The sequence below is a fragment of the Grammomys surdaster genome, unplaced genomic scaffold (assembly GCF_004785775.1).
Source record: "Grammomys surdaster isolate TR1022 unplaced genomic scaffold, NIH_TR_1.0 166, whole genome shotgun sequence".
NCBI lineage: Eukaryota > Metazoa > Chordata > Mammalia > Rodentia > Muridae > Grammomys > Grammomys surdaster.
Window position 1 is genome coordinate 11,971,392 of NW_021604614.1, and position 18,443 is coordinate 11,989,834.

Genomic DNA, 18,443 nt, shown 5'->3' on the forward strand with positions numbered 1-18,443 from the left:
TGAGGCAGTTCTGGACTGTCATCTTGCTGGGGCATGGTCTCCCTTGTTCCTTTGTAATTCGCTGCTATGTACTCTGGGACTGCCGGCTCTGCCTCCTTCCCCACGTTGGAGCCCTGCCTTATGGAGCCCTGGCTGGCTTGGAACTCAAGAGATGCCTCGGCCTGAGTACTGGGCTCAAAGGGGTGTGCCACAACCAGCCAGTATCCAGCTTTCTGTCTGGGTTCTAGGGATTGAACGTGGGTCGTCGGGTTTATGGTGCCAGTGTGTAGCCCCAGCTGTCCTACAATCATGTAGACCAGTCTGAATTTGAACTCAGAAGTTTACCTGTCTCTGCCTCCTGAGTTCTGGGATTAAGCTAGTGCTTTTACACAGAGCCACATCTTCTACATCCGGCCTAAGATATCAGAATGGGCAAACACTCACTGGCTATCAGCCTCAAGCACTTAGCAAGTTTGAAACTATGATTTTTGCCTTTAAGGATGCTTGTATTGGCCACCATGGACCAATCATCAGGGCATCAAACCTTTCCTTGGTATTCTAATGCATCAGTGTTGGGTAGGAGGAAACTGACAATGACCAATAGGGCACAGAATCCTTTAAAAGGGAGTCTGCAGAACACCTCTTGTAGGCAGTAGGCAGGTTGCTCCAGTTTGACAGCCATGCAGGGTCCCTAAGCCATCTAGGCCCAATAGGTCACAAGTACTGAAACAAGAAGCTATGGCGCATGGCTGGGACCAGGGTGGAGCTTTCGGAAGGACCGAGTGATGCTAAGACACGAGGCAAATCTGCAGCCAGGTAGGCGAGGTGATGCAAAACTTTAACTCAGGCACTTGGGAGGCAGAGGCAGACAGATCTCTGAGCTTGAGGCCAACCTGATTTATGGAGTGAGTTCCAAGACAGTCAGAGGTACACAGGAAAACCCTGTTTGGGGGATGGGGGCGGGGAGTAAAATTTAAATTGGAAATGACAATGGAGCTGGTGTGCACACCTGTGATCCCAACACCAGAAAATATCAGTTTAAGGCCAACCTGGGATACCTGAGTCTTAAAACATGACAATTATAATACCTACCATTTAGGGTATATGTTACATGTTGGCCATTATCCAGATGTCCCAAGAACCCTCTGAATCTACCACTTTTGTATAGGTTAATGAGAAGCTAAATTCTAAACATACTTGAATTCTGGCTCCCTAGGACAAACCTCAAAGTTCACTCGGCAGGGAATTAGATCCCACTTTTTTCATGTCTGTGGGTCCAAAGTGATGTGTTTATAAAAAGATAAAGGGGGAGGGTGTCTTAGAAGCCCCATGCTGAAGCATTCCTTCCGAGGGACTAGTCACATGAAGGTATAGAATTCAGGGCATGGGGAGGGGAGTCAATAGGGGAGTAGAGGCAGAGAAAGGAAGAGAATAGAAGAGGCTGGCCATGACCATGTGGGAGGGGGAGGTGTGAGGTGGGAGGGAGAAAGAAGACAAGAGTCCAAGAGGGGGAGGGACAAGCAGCCCCTTTTATAGTGCATCAGACCTACCTGGCTGTTGCCAGGTAACCGTAGGGTGGAGCTTAGACATCTATAGGGCAAACCAGTCATCTTTCCCCTAGTTTATTCCACCTCCACTTTATTAAGAACAACACATACATAGGTGGCCTTGCCTGGCAATAAATATTTTAATTTTTTTGCTTTATTCTTAAGATGACAAATAGGTTTCAAGTTTATTTCCTTTTTTTTGTTTGTTTGTTTGCTATTTAAATACAAAGCTAAGCCACAAACAGGTACAACCAAGACATCTTTATCTCACAGTTACACCCTCCTGTCGGATCCTCCTCCAAGTCTGACCACTGACTGGGCTAGCAAAGGGTGTGGGGAAGACTTTCTTAGGTAGCACCATCATGAGGCTGGGAGATGGGGGTGTTGGGGACAAGGGTAGGTTCTTATACCTGGCTCCTGAACCCCAGCCCCCTGGACTGAAGGTGAATGGTTAGTCCTCCCCAGGGAGGGAGAAGAAAGCCACCTACTCTTGCTCACAGGTCAAAACTCAAGTAACGTCCTGGTTCTCTGGCTGCTAAGCCTTGCTGGCTGTCAGGTACCCTAGTGCCCAACACATCGCACAGGGGTCCTAGACTGACAGCTAACAGGATCTTCACGGGATACCAGGGGTTCTGTCTTGACAGCAGGTAGAGAACTTCCTGCGCAGCAGAATTGGGGTTGGGGAGGGGGTGTGGGCTTAGTAATTTCTGGTCCCACTACAAAACCGCACTTTTGATTAGAATAGAGTACCATTTCAAATCTTCTTTACACAAACCAACCAGCCAAGCCAAAAAGAAAAAAAAATAAAATAAACCCCAGAAGAAAAGAAAAACGCATTCATTTCACTCCTTCAAAACCTATATACATGTTAAGTTGTTTTCTGTGGGTTTTTTTTTTCCATTTTTTTCTTTTTTTGATTTTTTTTTAAATATTTTGTGTTTTTTTTATTATTTTTTAAAATAAATTCAGTGTTCACATTTCTATAAAGAATTAATGCAGTTTCAGGAGACCTGCCCTTCTCAGGCAGGAGAACAGTGCTTTTCCCGGCCCGCCTATAGTCTGACTGCCCACCCTGATGCTTCAAGGTGCCTGGAAAAGCCGTAAGCCTGCGGAAGAGGTCTGTTCCTGGCCGGGCCTCCGAGCCCCGGGCTCAGTAAGCTTTGGAGAAAGCAGAGGGGGAAGACTAGCTTACTGTGAAACTTTTGCTAAAAAATATTCATACATGTCATTTGTCTGCCTGTCAGGATGCTGAGGAGAACAAGAGCTTGGAGACATCCGTCCAGGCTGCGCGTGGGGGTGGCAGCGCCCTCACACCGGCCTGGCCTTGGATGTGGGGTGCGGGGGGTCCTGGCCTTCATCTTGGGCAGAGCCCGGCTTCCTAGTTCATGTTCAACTCCATTCTCTAAAACCTGTGCCGAGTCTTACACCGCGCGGGAAGCACAAACGTTCAGGTTGTATGCAAAAAGGTACAAAAACAACTAGAATATAAAAGTTTTGGTAATATAAGGCCATCTGTTCAAGTCCACCTTGGAAACCTGTAACAGATATTTAAATACTACAAGAAAAGGCATCTTTAATATACTTTTTAAAAACATTTGAAGTAATTAGCTAAGAGTGTGTGTGTGTGTGTGTGTGTGTGTGTGTGTGTGTGTGTGTGTGTGTATGTGTGTAAAAAAAAAAATTTCATTTCCCTTGGAGGGCACTTTGTCCTTTGAGGGAGGCAGGGAGGCCGTGCGGTCAGTGCTTCAGCCAGGGGTAGGCTTCAATGGACGCCCTACTCCGGTCCCCATAGTCGTACAGGAGCTCCTCGCCAGCTGCGATGTCGCGGGAGGCGATGAGGATGAGGTGAGGCACACCATCGATGTCATGCAGTTTGGTCTGGCAGTTCCCACACTTACTGTGATTGATGAGTCTTCCCAGGCGGTTCGTTTCTTGAGTGGCATCCACGCTGGCATGGCAGGGGTGAGAGAGAGAGAGATAACACTGATAGAAAGGCTCTAACCTGGCTGGGATGCTGCACTTGGAAGACAGGTTCACTCCAAAGGACACTTTTAAAGCCAGAGAGGCCCGCACACAGAGCTTGGGGACAGAACCCAAACAACACTCTATGGAGGCAAGGAAGTAACTGTCAAAATCGGCTCCCCTGGGCTGGAGAGATGGCTCAGTGGTTAAGAGCACTGACTGCTCTTCCAGATGTCCTGAGTTCAAATCCCAGCAATCACATGTGGCTCACAACCATCTGTCATGGGATCTGATAGTGTGTCCGAGGAGAACCACAAAGTATTCACATATATAGGATAAATAAATCTTATTTTAAAGGGGGAGGGGGGATATCAGCTTATCTGACCAGGAAGGAGTAATTCCCATTCTGCAGCACTCCTCAGACAAATGCCCAGAGGGAAAGGGCTTGTGACTGAAGCAGGTCTCTAGGGCGGAGTCCTCTCCTGCGGAAGGACAGCTCCAATCCCAAAGCTAACTGCTAATCGGGGAGAAAGGAGCAGATCTCACTGGATATGGCGTTTCGCATTTGCAATCCTAGCGCTCAGGAGGCTTAGGCAGGAGGATGAGTTTGATGTCAGCCAGAGCTACATATTGAGACCTGGTCTAACTGTAACAAGTAAGGAAACTGATCACAGACTCAAGAATGGCCCTGGGCACCCAGCTGTCTGCCTTTCCTCCACCCGAAAGGGTTAGAAAGTCACACTGTGTACTCACCAGTAGGTTTTGCTCAGATACTGGAAATAGTACATGTAGCAGCCCGTGGAGGGGTCCTGTGCATACAGAGCCTCTCGTTTCTTGGCATCGGTGATTTCAATGAGGTCCCCATGGTATTCTACCACAAAGTCTCCCCGGGAGAACTGCTTGGTAGCAATCACACCCCTGCCTTTGCCATCAATTAGATCAATCTGTCAGGAAGGGACAAGATAGCATGGGTTCAAAAATATGGCAGGTGTCTTCCAAGGGGCTTGGACTATACTTCTTGCCAGTTTTACTGGCTAGACCTCAATAAAAATAAAACCCACTCGCATTGAGTGGGACAGCTTCATAGCTTTTATTGTATGTACTGGGTCTAGGCTCAGGTCATTCCCATTCTATGCCACAAAGAGCTCCTCTCTGCCCATTCACACTTCTCTCTATGTCAGGCTCCCAGCTGAAATCTGCTAAGTGGGCAAACACCATTTTGCAGACGAGAAAAATGAGGCTTAGAAAGGCAGCCATGTATCCAAGGCCACAAAGCTAGGAAATGGTGGTATTGGGAATTCTGGTCCATAAGGTTCTCTGCTTACTGGGGGACAAGCAAGGCTCAGTGTCCTGAACCTGTGATCCACCAGTAAGTTCTGGTGTTTCTCTTCACTCTGTTACAAATGGAGTTACAAAAAGGGTGGCTGCTCCAGGGGCCCAGGACTAAATCTGAGAGTCTAGGTTATAGGTGGAAAGAAAAGGCTTTTGATGCTTCACTCCTAGAAGAGACCACGATTACCACACCTTGGAGGAATAGCCCCTCTCCCAAAACAGTTTTCTGAGTGTGGGCCCAGGGATACAGCACAGGCTCAGTCAGTCAGTCCCCAGTATCAACACAAAACAAGACCACTTGGAGAAAAGCAAGTCCTCTGGGATCAACTTAATCCTCTCTGTATAATTATCTTTGTCTGCTGCTTTCCTTCTCTAGGGGTGAGTGCTCGGGACTGAATGCAGGGCTCTGTGGATGCTCTGCAAGCATTTTCTCACTGAGCTACTGTTGGATGGTAAGCCATGCCAGGAAGCACGGGAAGGTAGAGCAGGTTGAGACCTGGAGACTCTGACAAGCGGGTAAGACACAACAGTATGCATATCCATTCTCCACAATCAACAACCAACGAACAGCTTGGAACCACTGACTGTCTTTGACCAAGATCCGCTGTGAAGAAGGCATCTGCCTACAGAATAGCAGCTTAGCTCTCCTATAGAAGGCCTCTCTGCGCTTGCAGCCTGCCTCTGCCAAGCTAAGGACAATCAATGCTGGACCAGTCAGAGCTCCCTTTATCCCTGGCCCCCAGCTATTTGCTGTCCACTGACTCTGTTCTCAGCTCTTCCTAAACTCCCAGCAGTACCTGGATATCCAAGAGTCCGAAAACCCCACGGAGCAGATCTTATTGCAGGCCCAGGGACCCCCTGTACCAGCTTTCCCACCCCAGGAGCAGTGTCTCAGTGCTTCCCTACAGCCCAGATGGGCTAAGCACAGTCAAACTCCCCAAGTTCTGTCTCTCCAAGAGGTTGTGCCCAGTGGCGGGGCAGATGTGGACCCACAAGCTACATTTCTAGCCCTCTTTTTGTACTGAACTGACTCCATGACTCGGGGAAGACTTGATCTTCCATTTTTTTTTTTTTTTTTTTTTTTTTTTGGTTTTTTCGAGACAGGGTTTCTCTGTGTAGTTCTGACTGTCCTGGAACTCACTCTATAGACCAGGCTGGCCTCGAACTCAGAAATCCGCCTGCCTCTGCCTCCCAAGTGCTGGAATTAAAGGTGTGCACCACCACTGCCCAGCTTGATTTTCCAATCTTAAGACCACTCTTTCTCAGTCTCCTGAGTAGATAGATGGGCTGACAAACTTTGCCACCATTCCCACTGTACTTTTTCTTTTGTTATAACTACCCAGGGCCAGGTGTAGTAGTGTACACCTTTAATTGCAATATTTTGGAGGCAGAGGCAGGAAGATCTATGAGTTTGAGACCAGCCTGTTCTATGGAATGAATTCCAGGACAGTCAGGAATACATAGGGAAAGAGACCCATCTCAAACAAAAACAAGGCAAGGGGCCAGAGAGATGGCTCAGCAGTCAAGAGCACCCAGTTCAGTTCCCATCACCCGTACCCTGATATCGGGCAACTCAGAACCACCTGTAACTCCAGCTCCAAGAGGTCTGATGCCCTTCTGTCCTGTGGGTAACCCTACTCCACTTATATAAAACAGAAAGATACATGTACACACACATAATTACATAAAAATCTTTTTAACATTACATTAAGAAACAGGGCTGAGGGGCTGGAGGGATGGCTCAGTGGTTAAGAGCACTGACTGCTCTTCCAGAGGTCCTGAGTTCAATTCCTAGCAACCACATGGTGGCTCACAACCATCTGTAATGGGATCTGATGCCCTCTTCTGATGTGTCTGAAGAGAGCAATGGTGGTGTATTCATATATATAAAATAAATAAATAAATCTTTAAAAAAAAAAAAAAAAAAAGAAACAGGGCTGAAAGATAGCTCAGCAATCTATCAAGAACATTTATCCTTCCTGAGAACCTGGGATCAGTGCTCAGCATCCACTCGGTAAGTCACAACCATCTACCGGGTTCAGGGGATTAAATGCCCTCTTCTGACTTCGGGGTGCACCAGGCCCACATGTGGTATACTGACATACAACAAGCAAAACACTCAGTCCACAAAAAATTAAAAACCCTGAAATAGAAGCAGCTCTCTCCTATGCCAAGCAGCTGATGCCTGTCTGCACCTTCCTGACACGCTTGCTTCAAAACTGCTAGGTCTGGCTCTCGGACACTCTACAGGAGTGGGACTCCCACTGAGCATGTGTGGTCAGGGCAGTCTTGTGGCTCGTCTCAGCTGTGAGGGGTGGGCCTTACCTTCATGCCTTCTTCCTTCCCACTCTCAATCAGCTCATCTATTTTCTTCCTTTCTTCAGACTGTGTGGAGAGGAAAGAAAAGAACAGAGTTAGTGTTCATGTCCCATGCTACGGCCAACCTGTGCTGCCACACAGCCCTGAGCACGCCTCTCCTCACCCATGTGCCAAGAGCAACCATCATCCAGTTTCACCCAGACAAGAGGCACACGGTTCAGGCCCGCTATTCTTTCAGCCTTTGTTTCTATTGGTTTCTGAGTCTGGGAACTCACACTGTAAGCCCAGGCTGGCCTTGAACTGACACTCCTCCCACCCTGGCCTCCAAAGGGTGGGCCTATAAGTGGGCATCACCATTCCTAGCTAGTCTGGATCTCAAGTGTTTCCCCAAGGGTCCTTGTGGAAGAAGGGTCGAATGGTCTGCCCTGTGGTAAGCACTGGGAAACCCTGAATCCACTGAGAGGGGATCTGCTCTGTGTGGGATACAGCGAGACTCCTGTCTATTCTCTCGTTTCCAGAACTCAGGAAAGCAGTCATGTCCCACATGCTCCTCCACGATGCTCAAAGCAACAGGAGTCAGCTAACAGACTGAATCTCTACAGCAGTTACAGAGAAGGAACCTTTATCATCTCGGGTGTTTCTGTTAGAGGATTAAACATGCAGTCTGTCCTGTACAGCCCTTTAAATAAATATATTTAACTCATCAGGATCTAAAACACAGGACTCTAGGGCTGTCGAGAAGGCTCAATGAGCAGAGGCACTTGCTGGCAATCCTGACCATCTGAATCTGATCCCTAGAACCCACACTGTACAAGGAGGGAACCAACTCCCTTAAGGTGTTAGCTCTGATCACCATACAAACCATGGCACACAAACGCCCCTGCTACAAATAAATATGTAGATATAAGATCTGGATTCTGACTTCCTATGAAATAACCACCCCCCCATTAACTGGGCTTGGTGACCTATGCCTGTAATCCCAGCTGCTGAAGAGTCTAAGGCACAGCCGGGCAGTGGTGGCGCACGCCTTTAATCCCAGCACTTGGGAGGCAGAGGCAGGTAGATTTCTGAGTTTGAGGCCAGCCTGGTCTACAGAGTGAGTTCCAGGACAGCCAGGGCTACACAGAGAAACTCTGTCTCGAAAAACCAAAAAATTAAAAAAAAAAAAAAAAAAAAAAAAAAAGAGTCTGAGGTACAATGTTCATACATTTGAGGCCAATATGAGTTACATAGTAAGTACTGGGTCAGCACAGGGCAATGTGGTGAGAGCCTATGTCAAAATTAAAAGTAAAATAGAAAAGGAGGCACGAAAGGAACCACATTTGCTCAGCATATGGTTTTAATGCCCAGCACCAGCAAATAAATAATGCATGAGTCGACCAGAACAGATCATAGGCTGTACCTTTAAGCAGGACGTATCTGCTCCTTGTCCCTCCTAGCTAACTGAGCTATGCCTGTGCCTCTTAACCAGTAGAACACCACAGCAAGGAACAGAGGAGCTAGAGAACTCCCATGGGTAACCTCTCCTGTTGCTACTCCATCTCACCCTGGATCCCACTGTGTCCTCTCATTACACAGGGTGCTAGGGAACAAGAGGGAGGAGCTATAGAGGCACCAGAAGCCCCAAAGCACTTTGGCTCAGCAGCATGGAGGGACTTCTTTGGGCTGATGGCATCTGTGGAGGTCTTGCCACCTGTTGAACTCACACCCTTGCTAGACCTTGTGGGCAGAACCTGGTACCAGGGCACAGCTAGCCAGTCATTCAGTCCACACAGGCCTTGGGACATGTGATGGAGACCCTGCTGAGTGAGTGAGACCTGTGTCCACCTGATATCTTCTCCTCGGCCCTACTGCTGTCCTCTGCCAAGCCATTATCTGAGGGGCGCCCCCTGAGCCTCAGGGCTCCCTCTACAACCCTGGACTCCCCTCTTTACCTTGGACCTTGGGAACCTTCCGAAAAGATTGTGGTTACTATTGCTACTTTGAAAAGCACCGCCACACCCAGTTCTTTTAGAGCTGTAAGAGAAGCCACACCATTCCCGCACGTTCACCTAATAGGAAGCTTCCATGCTACTTCTCCGTTGTAACAGATTTACAGAATGACTCAAGATGTTGATAATGGAACAGGTTGGTAATGGGTCTCTGAGAAGTAGCTGTATTGCCTTTGTAATTTACCTAAGAATCAAAAATCACTGAAAAATTTAATCCGAGCACCAGCACCAGTACCAGGAAGGCAGAGGCAGGTTGATCTGAGTTCCAGGCCAGCCTGTTCTACAGAATGAGTTTTAGGGCAGCCAGGGCTACATAGAAAGACAAAAACTAAAAAAAAAATAAAAAATAAAATAAAATTAACGCCAGGCGGTGGTGGCGCACGTCTTTAATCCCAGCACTTGGGAGGCAGAGGCAGGCGGATTTCTGAGTTTGAGGCCAGCCTGGTCTACAGAGTGAGTTCCAGGACAGCCAGGGCTATACAGAGAAGCCCTGTCTCAAAAACAAACAAACAAACAAAACAAAACAAAAAAAGGCTTTTACTATGTATCAAGGCTGGGCTGGGACTCAAAACGTTCCTGTACTAGACTCTCAAGTAATGAGATTAAAGCAAGACATAACCTCACCCAGGATGCTGGTTTACCTTTCCAATCATTACATTTTTCTATTTTGAGAGAGTTTGGAATTGAATTCAGAGATCTGCCTGCCTCTCTACCTCCTGAGTGCTGAGATCACAGGTGTGCGTCACCATGCAGGACTTTTTCTTATGTGGGGACAGATTCTGTAAGATGCAAGCCTCGCTGTCTCACCTCCCCTATCTCCCATACAACAGGCTCTTCCAGAAGGCCAGGTCTCCAGGCCAGGTCTCCAGGCTGTTGAGCAGCTGTCCTTCCTACCTAGTGTGACCTTTTCCCTAATCCATGTGCCTGCTTGTTTCCTCCTTTGCTCTGGAGTTGTCAGACACCTTTTCAGAGAAACTGGAGATTCCTGGGGACCAAGGAGCCTTAGGCTCACCACGGTACCAAACTACTCCATCTCACCAACCATCCAAAGGCAGGCAGAGTTAGGTTTTGTCTTCTTGACAGTACTGGGACTGCACCTACACCCTCACGCATGTGAGACAAGGGCTCTAGTGCTGCACTCCAGCACTACCTAGGGATCTTCCTAAGTCCATAGTCACACTCTGTGGAAGTAGTCAAGGCCTGAGTGAAGGTGGACAGGGAGGACGACGGCTCCTTACAGTCCTCAGGGAGTATCGGAAGGGACAAGGAAGCCAGGGAACTGCCAACAGTTGTTTTTGCTATTGCTACAGTGTAGTTGCCAGCCCACCAATGGGCAGGCCAGCCAGGCAGCCAAGAGGCTCCTCAATGTAGTACTATGAGGCTGGGGGCATTTCCCTATGGCTTGCCCTGTGTTCAAACCCTATGGTCCAAATCCTTCCCTCCTGCTCTGAACTCTGGACCTGGTTCTGCCCCACCAGCTTTTCTTAACCTCCACAAGGGGCCCCACAACTTGGTACTTTGATTTCACTCTTGGCCACGGGTCAAGTACACTGGCCCACCTACTCAGCCCCTAGCCTAACCTAGTTAGGTCGGGAGGAACTTCAACCCTCTGACAGACCTCGCTGCTATGTCCTCCAGCTTTCCCTGCAGTCAAGAGAATACAAACTCTGCCAGCGACAGCCACATCCATGGTGCCACAGGCAGCTGTCACTTCACTGCCATGTCAGCGACAGGGGAACAGTGCTCTTTCAGCAGAGCCAAGACAAACAGTGAGGGGCACAGCATGGTGCGTGATTGGGCTGCTTCCTGCTCTATCTGGGAGCAGGGTGTGCTTTCCCTGTGGTGGCAGCTTCTCTACTGCAGTAAGCAGGTGAGCTCTGCAGTCCCTCTGCAGTCCTCCCTCTCCAGGCACAAGAGCCTGACTTTTCTTTAGCACTGCTGGCTTAGGTACTCTCGCCCAGCAGCCCTCAGCCCGTGTGGGGCCTGCCATGACTCCTGCCTGGCTGGGAGGAGCCCTGGGGTTGTGTGGCCAGGCACCACCTCTGCTCTGCAATGCAGCCTTTGAGAGTGACCTAGCACAGCCTCCCACTGCTGGCAGGCGTTTCTAACAGCTCATTCTTGGCCAAGGCACTGCCTTTCATAAGAAATGAAGTCAAAGCTAGTGGGCAAGTGGGGAGGGAGGAGAAAGCAGACCCCCTAACCCCTTTGGGTTTGTTTTTAGATAAAGCTGCATCAACAGAGAACTTTGCATGCAGACCTGCCATCTCTAATACTGAGGGAACCTCGGCAGCACATGAAATGCTCAGACTGCCCAAATCAATCCCTTCTTTCCCATTCTGAGGTGATCTGAAGCCTTCAGAGTCAAAAAGACGTGCAGGAGAGTGAGGGACTGACCCCGACTCCCTGGGCATACGAGTGGGATTCAGAAGAGAGGCAATAACCACACCCCACTGCACCAACGTAGACAGGCTGCCCACTGGGTACTGCACACATGGGTGTGGGGCCACCCAGACTGGCTACTTTCTTCCCTATAAGCCACTTCATATTTAGCTGGAAACAGGCAGATGGGAAGGGACTATCCTGGGAAACAAGGGAGGGTGACAGTCTCAGCTAGCTGCCTACCACTTGCACTCCTACATCATTACAGAACAGGATCTTTTATGAGAAAGGTTCTCATGGAGTTCAGACTGGCCTTCGATTCTCCATGTAACTTAGCCTTAACCCCTGTCCTCAAGACAGGGTTTCTCTGTGCAGCTCTGGCTGTCCTGGAATTCTACTGACGAGGCTGCCTCTGCCTCCCAAGTACTAGAATTAAAGGTATGTACAACCACCTCCCACTCAGCCTGGAACTCTAGATCTTTCTGTCTCTACCTCATCAGGATTACAGACAAGAACCACCATCTCCAGCTTATGCAGTGCTAGGAACGGAAATTGTGGACTTCTAAAACACGACAAACAAAAACTCCAACTGAGTGAGCTATGTCTCCAGCCCTACCTAGGAGAGCATTTTATTTGCTTTGCTTTCAGACAGGGTTTCATTATGCAGCCTAAGGTGATCTCAAATTGGAGATCTAGCCTCACTCTCCTGAGTGCTGGATTCGCCACTGCATCTGTGTGAATCCACTTCTTTTATCTTCATAACAACTCACTATCAGGTCTTTTCTTTTTGAGGGAGGGACTTGCTATGTAGCCATGTAGACGGGAACTTCCTGTGCAGACAGGACCACTCTGTAAGAGTTTCCATCAGTTTTCTCAACTCTGTCCTGAATACTAGAATTATAGGTATGTCTCCATCCCTGGACTTTACCAGGCCATTTTACAGACAGGAGAGAGCAGTTCACCAGCAATCAGTAAGCACTTCCAAGCTACTGTTCTTTAGAAACTTCTAGGCTGAAGAGAGGAGAAGCTCCTGAAAGAACAGGCAGCCTTACAGTTCTAGGCTCCAAACACACTGCCAAAACATCCTGGAAACGCCAATCTGATTTTTCTATGCCATGAAGTACAAGTTACGAGGCTTCCACAGGGGTCTTAAGTATGCCTCCTGCCCCACCAGAAGGTAGAGAAAGCTGAGGATGATGTCTGCTAGAAGGGAAGACACACTCCAGGGTCCACCTACACATGCTAAACAGCCCCACAGGCCTCCCTGCCTCTCCCGGCTGTGGCTGAGCAGACCTTACCTGTAGCTCAGCTTTGCTCTTCCTGGAGCTCCTCCGCACAGGGTAGAAATCTGTGAGTTTTCTATTCTGCTGTGTTTTCCCTTGAGACCTGGGTTAAGAGGGGAGGGGAGAAAATAAACATGAGGCCTACTGCCCTGCTCAGACCCAGGAGGTAACTCCTTGTAAATGCATTCCTCAAAACTTTTGTGCAGTGGGACCTAGGTGCCCATCTGTTCAACTACCTGGGCGAGCCCCAGACTCAAGGACAGCTGCTCCCTCTCTCTGGGGAAGAGATAGGGAGGGAGGCCTTGACCTCTGGACCCTGACACACACATATACATACACACACACACACACACACACACAGAAACACCAGAAAGGCCTGGGAGAGGGCGACACAAGCAGTGGCCACCGGAGCCAGCCCACAGGAACCAAGTGGTGTTAGGCTACTCACTTTTTCCGAGGGGCTTGCTTGCCCTTGAGGGGCTTTTTCAGGGCTTGCTTAGCAACTGCTACATTGGTAGAATCACATGATGGGGGTAGAGTTTTTGGAGGTTCTGCTGCTTCGGATTTTTGGTTTGGAAAAGGCGCCAGGGGACCTCTCCTGGTATCTTTGCTCTTCTGTTCATCTGACTTCACAGCGCTTCGGATAACATTCCCAGTGTTTCTTTTCTCTGCAGTGGGACAGGTGGGAAACAGGGATTTACTGACTCCATGCACCACCGGTTATCACCTGTGTTCTAAGACAGGCTAAGATAGGAGCATTCTGTGAGTGACAGGAAGGAGCTGGAGCCTACTGTGCCAGTGTCCACTAAGGCCAATCAGGCAGAAGTACTTGGAGACAGGGCCTGGTCCTCTGTATGTGGACATGGGAGTGCTCAGCTAGAGGCTTCCAGACACCGGCCTGCACACCCAAGAAAATAAGCTCAATTCCAAAAGCAAAGCTCCACTGGAGGGTGGAGCGAGGAGACAGAGCCCAAACCCTTCTCCACTCACTGCCTGGCATGTTTCACTTCAGAATCTTAGCCAAACAAACCCTCCTTCTAAAAAGGTTGAAGTCCCAGGCTCCCAGAGGTTCTCCGGATGGCACCTAGGCAGACTGGCATGTATCCTGTCATGAGGCACACAACAAACAGCCTTGCTAATAACAGTGTGCAAATTCGGTGCTGGTGAACCGTGCTATTTAAAAAAAAATTGATTTAATGATTTACTTCTTAAAGTAAATAACTAATACGCTACCCAGAGATATGAGATGGCACACCAATTTTAGAAAACAGTTTCGAGGTTTCCTTACAAAGTTAAACATAGAATTATCATGTGACCTAGCAAGTCCACAGTCAGACATCTACACAGAATTAAAAACACATGTCTACACAAAAAAATCTGTACATGAAACGTGGTAGCTTAGGCACATCAGACAAAAAAGCAAACATCCCAAACACCCATCAGTGTACAAATAGTTAAACTGTGGTCTGTCCACACACTGGGAATGATTAGGACTCAACCATAAAAAAAGTACAAAGCACTGACACACACTATACACAAGGGCTGACTCTGACAAACATGCTGAGTAAAAGGCCAAACACAAAAGGCTACGTATCCTATGACTTCATTTGCATGAAATGTCCACAACGGGCAAGGCTGCAGACCCAGAAAGGAGGCTGCCTAGAGCTGTGGGGGATGGGGAGTGCCAAGTGAGTATTGCTGGCTATCTTCTTTGTGGGGTAACAAAAATGGTCTGGACTTAGAGGTGGCAGGTGTGTGACTGCAGACACACTAAAAAAATCACCCAAGTGCACACTTTGGAGCTAGGGACGGAGCTCAGAGTAAACTCTGGCATGGTGGCACAGGCCTACAACAATCCCAGCACACTCCGGAGGTGGAGGCAGAGCACAAGTTAAAGGCCATCCTCGACTGCATGGGAAGTTTGAAGCTAGGCTAGGCTACAGGAGAGCTTGTCTTGGGGGGAAAAAAAGGCCTGGGTTAGCTCAGTGGTAGAATGCTTGCCTAAGAGGCCCAGTCTCTGAGTTCTATCCCAGGTTCTACAAAATAAGCAAATAAACTTCGATTCCAGAATTACAGAGCAACAAACAAAAAAGGGAAAAGAGATGTATCCCAGGCATCAGGACGGCGAAGCTGGGAAGCAAGCTTAGTAAAATGACTCATATAACATGAGACCTGAGTCCAGATTCCCAGCACAGGATTAAAAAAAAAGGAGATGCAGCCGAGACCATGAGAAGGACCAGCAGGTAAAAGCGCTTGCCACCAAGCCCGACTCCCGAATCGGATTCTCAGGACCTTCACAGGAGAAAACTGACTCCTCTAAGTTTTCCCCTGAACCCCCTCATGTACGTGGCAGCACATAAACACCCACTGTCCCACCCCAAAGATACACACATACATAAATGTAATTAAAACACCCCCCCAAGTCTATCTGGGTCAGCCCCACTCCCTCCCACCTTTCCCTTCTGGGCAGGATGGTAGGTCTAACCCTACAGATAGAAAAGGTCTGTTGACAAATTCAATGAGAACTGTCTGTGTCACAGCAGTTAGGTGAGATTGTGACCTCAGATATTCCAATGCACACGTGACTCCAAATTCTAATTACTGCCATTTAACAGCACCAGGAATCAGTAAGCCTGATCATATGGACAATATTCACTCTGCCCAATTTTGGAAGGGATACAAGGTGGCTATGGGCCCCAGACAGGAACTTTAGCCAAGCCTGGGCGGCAGGTACCCTCCTGACAGCTGTAGACACAGGATGTAGAAAGACATGGCAGTGCAGTGGGGCCCAGCCTGCAGCTGCGACATTTCCGGGCCCTTCTACAGCCCAATGGGTGAGACAGAAGTCCTCCTCTCAGCTGACAGGTATGTTGCCCAGGACTCACAAAAGAGCTTCAGCTTGCCTAGGCCTCCTGCTTCCAAATGGCAGCTACAGTTAGAATCTAAGTTACTTTGAGGCCCAGACAACATAGCCCCAGACACGGGGGTGGAGGAAAAAAAAATTAAGCCAAGGGTAGTCTCCTCCCACAGGGATAGGGCTGCCCCCACCTTAGCTCTCAAAAGTAGCTCGAGAGGCTGGGCTTTAGCACTTCTGACCATTTCTGTTGGTGAACATACAGCCTTATCCTAAAAAGCTGTGGGGGGGTGGGGGGGAGGGTGCTCAGTAGGGCAAGATTCATCCATAGGAATGAATTGTGGGGGTGGACAGGAGCCTTTCCTCACTGAAACTCTAAAAGAGGCATATCTGGAAGAAAGCAAGATTCTTACAAGATTGCCTTGTTCACAGCTCTGAGTGGAATTTTCTTCTTGAGGTGTTAGGAACTGAGCTGAGGGCCTTACTCTTGCTAGGTAAACATCATCCCACTGGGCCACACCCCAATCCTCCTTATTCTGGGCAGTGAGGTGGGACAAAGGATCATACTGTAAGCCATGCTGGTTTTGAAATCACTGTAATTTGGTTTCCACAGAATTTCTCAATAATCACACACTCTTGGGTCCCTCCCCCCCTTTTTTTTGTACAATGCTGAGGATCAAACCCAGAGTCTCACATGCTTGACAAGTATTCTATCAGGCCCTACCACCCGCCTAGGATTTAACTCAGAATTTCACACACAGCCCATACTGCTTTGGAAAGTAACACAGAACGCTTGAATGGAAAGAAACTGTAGAAATGGGGTCAGGCCCTGCCATCCACGGCAAGTTAATTGATCCCCTGGGTCCACTTCATATTGCAGTCAGCTGCCTGCTTTGTACAACCTGGACTCACTTTTTCTGCATTTTTAACAATCGTAAGCCTCTCCAATTGCAGGTCGGTTATGTCATTTTTTTTTTTTTTTACAATGTGGCAAGACACGCCTGAAGGATATGCTAACTCTTGTGAAAGTAGGAAAAACCTGTCAGACCACAGGACACACACTCAGACACACCCTCCTCTTTTCCACCTGTGTGTGTTTCTCACCAGAAGAACAAGGTTAGTATCTCCTTCACATCCGGAACTGGAAAGATATATGTGTGAGTGTGGACAGTCTGAGCAGCTGAAGGCAGAGCGAGGCCGTTCAGGGCTTACCTTCTCGCTTCCTGTAGATTCCAGCTAATGGTTTCCCCGGGCATTTGACCTCGTGATGTGCAACTGAGTTCTCTTCCTGAAGTGGAGAGCGCATTCCAGAGCATTTGTTCGGACTCATGTAGGCATAGATCTTTGACTGCCCAGCAAACACGTTCTCCTAGAAAGACAAACACATATTCTGAAAGAGGCTTGGAAACAAAGGCAATCCCACAGCGTTTTAGGGGAGGAAGGGGAAGTAAGAATACAAAAGAGATTTCATCACCACTCCAGGACATGCCAACCAGAAGATGCCAGCCCCAGGAGAGCGATCTCTCAGGAGAGCAGCAGCAGATTTTTGAAGCCCCAGGTTTCTGAACACATATACTCTCTAAACCCAGTTTTTAAGGGAGAAGTCTGGCCAGCAGAGGTACAGTCCATTTAAGGAAAGAACTAACCTACCAAGCAGCAGGGAGGTCAGAATGACCCAGGGAAAACTGACTCTGGATTCGAAGGGCTGGGCTGAGTCAGGGGTTATCTCCCCAGGCTAGGGAGTCAGCCACCAGCACAGAAACAAGCCTAAGGGAACCTGATTAACCACTTAGAGCTGAGGCCAACTGGGAGGTCTTGCTTAGTGTCTGAATCTTCTGCGCCAGGCCTGGCCCCTCTCAAGTCACTGCAGCTCAGCACCTCCCAGTACTGTGGCTGAGTGATGGGGGAGGCCAATGAGAGCACAGGCTGCCGGCCAGCGCATTTAGGGCGGTCACTCCACTGCAAACCGCACCTTGGCTGCAATCTTTGGATCAGGCTGGGGGGGTGGGGGTGTTAGTACAGGTCACTGCTGTGTTGAGTGTCTTTGGGTGTGGAGCCTCTCCTCGGAGTGGGCTCTCCCCAAAACAATGCAGGGCCTGGCAGACTGGTAAGCCTCTAAACACCAAGTCAGACACTCTGGTTACTAGAGGGGCAAGAGAGTAAGCTCCGGACACCCTTGGGAAGGGAGCCACCTCCTGAGACCCGAGGTCTCGGGAGGGGCTGTAAATGCCACAAGGCCACATTCAAACTTTTCGAGGTCAGACACTGCCAGCTAGTGTCACAGTGGAGCGGGGACCGCCACTCGCGGCCAGGCGGCAGAGAAGGAAGCTGCCCCAGGCCAGTCCGGCCGGCGAGCACCGATGGGGGGGAGCCCCCTGCTGCGCCCACGTGCGCGAGGCCCGGGCCCGGCTGGCGCGCTGCTCAGTGCGGGGAAGGAGCCTGCTTACCCCGTCGCTGCGGGGCCTCCCCGGGCCCCTCCGCTCCACCATCTCCGGGCCCGGGGCCGTCGCCGCCACCGCCGCTGCCGCCGCCTCCACCGCGCGGGGCTTGCACATCTTCCTGCCTGGAGAAGGGGGACCCGGGGGAAGCGGGGGAGGGGCGCTCAGGGCGCGGCGGCGCGGGCAGCGGGACCGCGGGGGCCCGCCGCAGCCATGTCTCCAAGCCCGCACGCAGGGGGCCCGGCTGCGCTGTCCCGGGGCCCGAGCCCGAACCCGAGCCGCGGCGCCCTTCCCACCCGGCCCGGCCGGGGCCTCCTGCGCCCGCCCCACCCCACGCGCCCGGGCCCGACACACCCACC

General features: G+C 49.7%; 1 protein-coding gene across 1 annotated transcript; it reads right to left on the minus strand.

Moving 5' to 3' along the window:
* Window positions 1-1,642: 1,642 nt before the first annotated feature.
* On the minus strand, window positions 1,643-18,204 carry Kmt5a (lysine methyltransferase 5A). Its single transcript, XM_028766082.1, has 7 exons — window positions 18,094-18,204; window positions 16,859-17,015; window positions 13,241-13,460; window positions 12,808-12,895; window positions 7,146-7,205; window positions 4,242-4,432; window positions 1,643-3,474 (listed from the first exon to the last, which is right to left on the minus strand). Exons 1-7 carry the CDS (start codon window positions 18,199-18,201, stop codon window positions 3,264-3,266), a joined length of 1,035 nt encoding a protein of 344 aa, XP_028621915.1. The 5' UTR covers window positions 18,202-18,204; the 3' UTR covers window positions 1,643-3,263.
* Window positions 18,205-18,443: the final 239 nt, after the last annotated feature.

Excerpts from the sequence above, each read along its gene's own strand:
- Kmt5a (XM_028766082.1), bottom strand. The coding sequence starts at position 18,201 with ATGTGCAAGCCCCGCGCGGTGGAGGCGGCGGCAGCGGCGGTGGCGGCG. Across the intron at positions 12,896-13,240 it reads AAGCAAGCCCCTCGGAAAAA|GTCTCAAGGGAAAACACAGC; the intron begins GTGAGTAGCCTA and ends CTCTTAACCCAG. Across the intron at positions 3,475-4,241 it reads TATCTGAGCAAAACCTACTG|CGTGGATGCCACTCAAGAAA; the intron begins GTGAGTACACAG and ends CTGCCATGCCAG.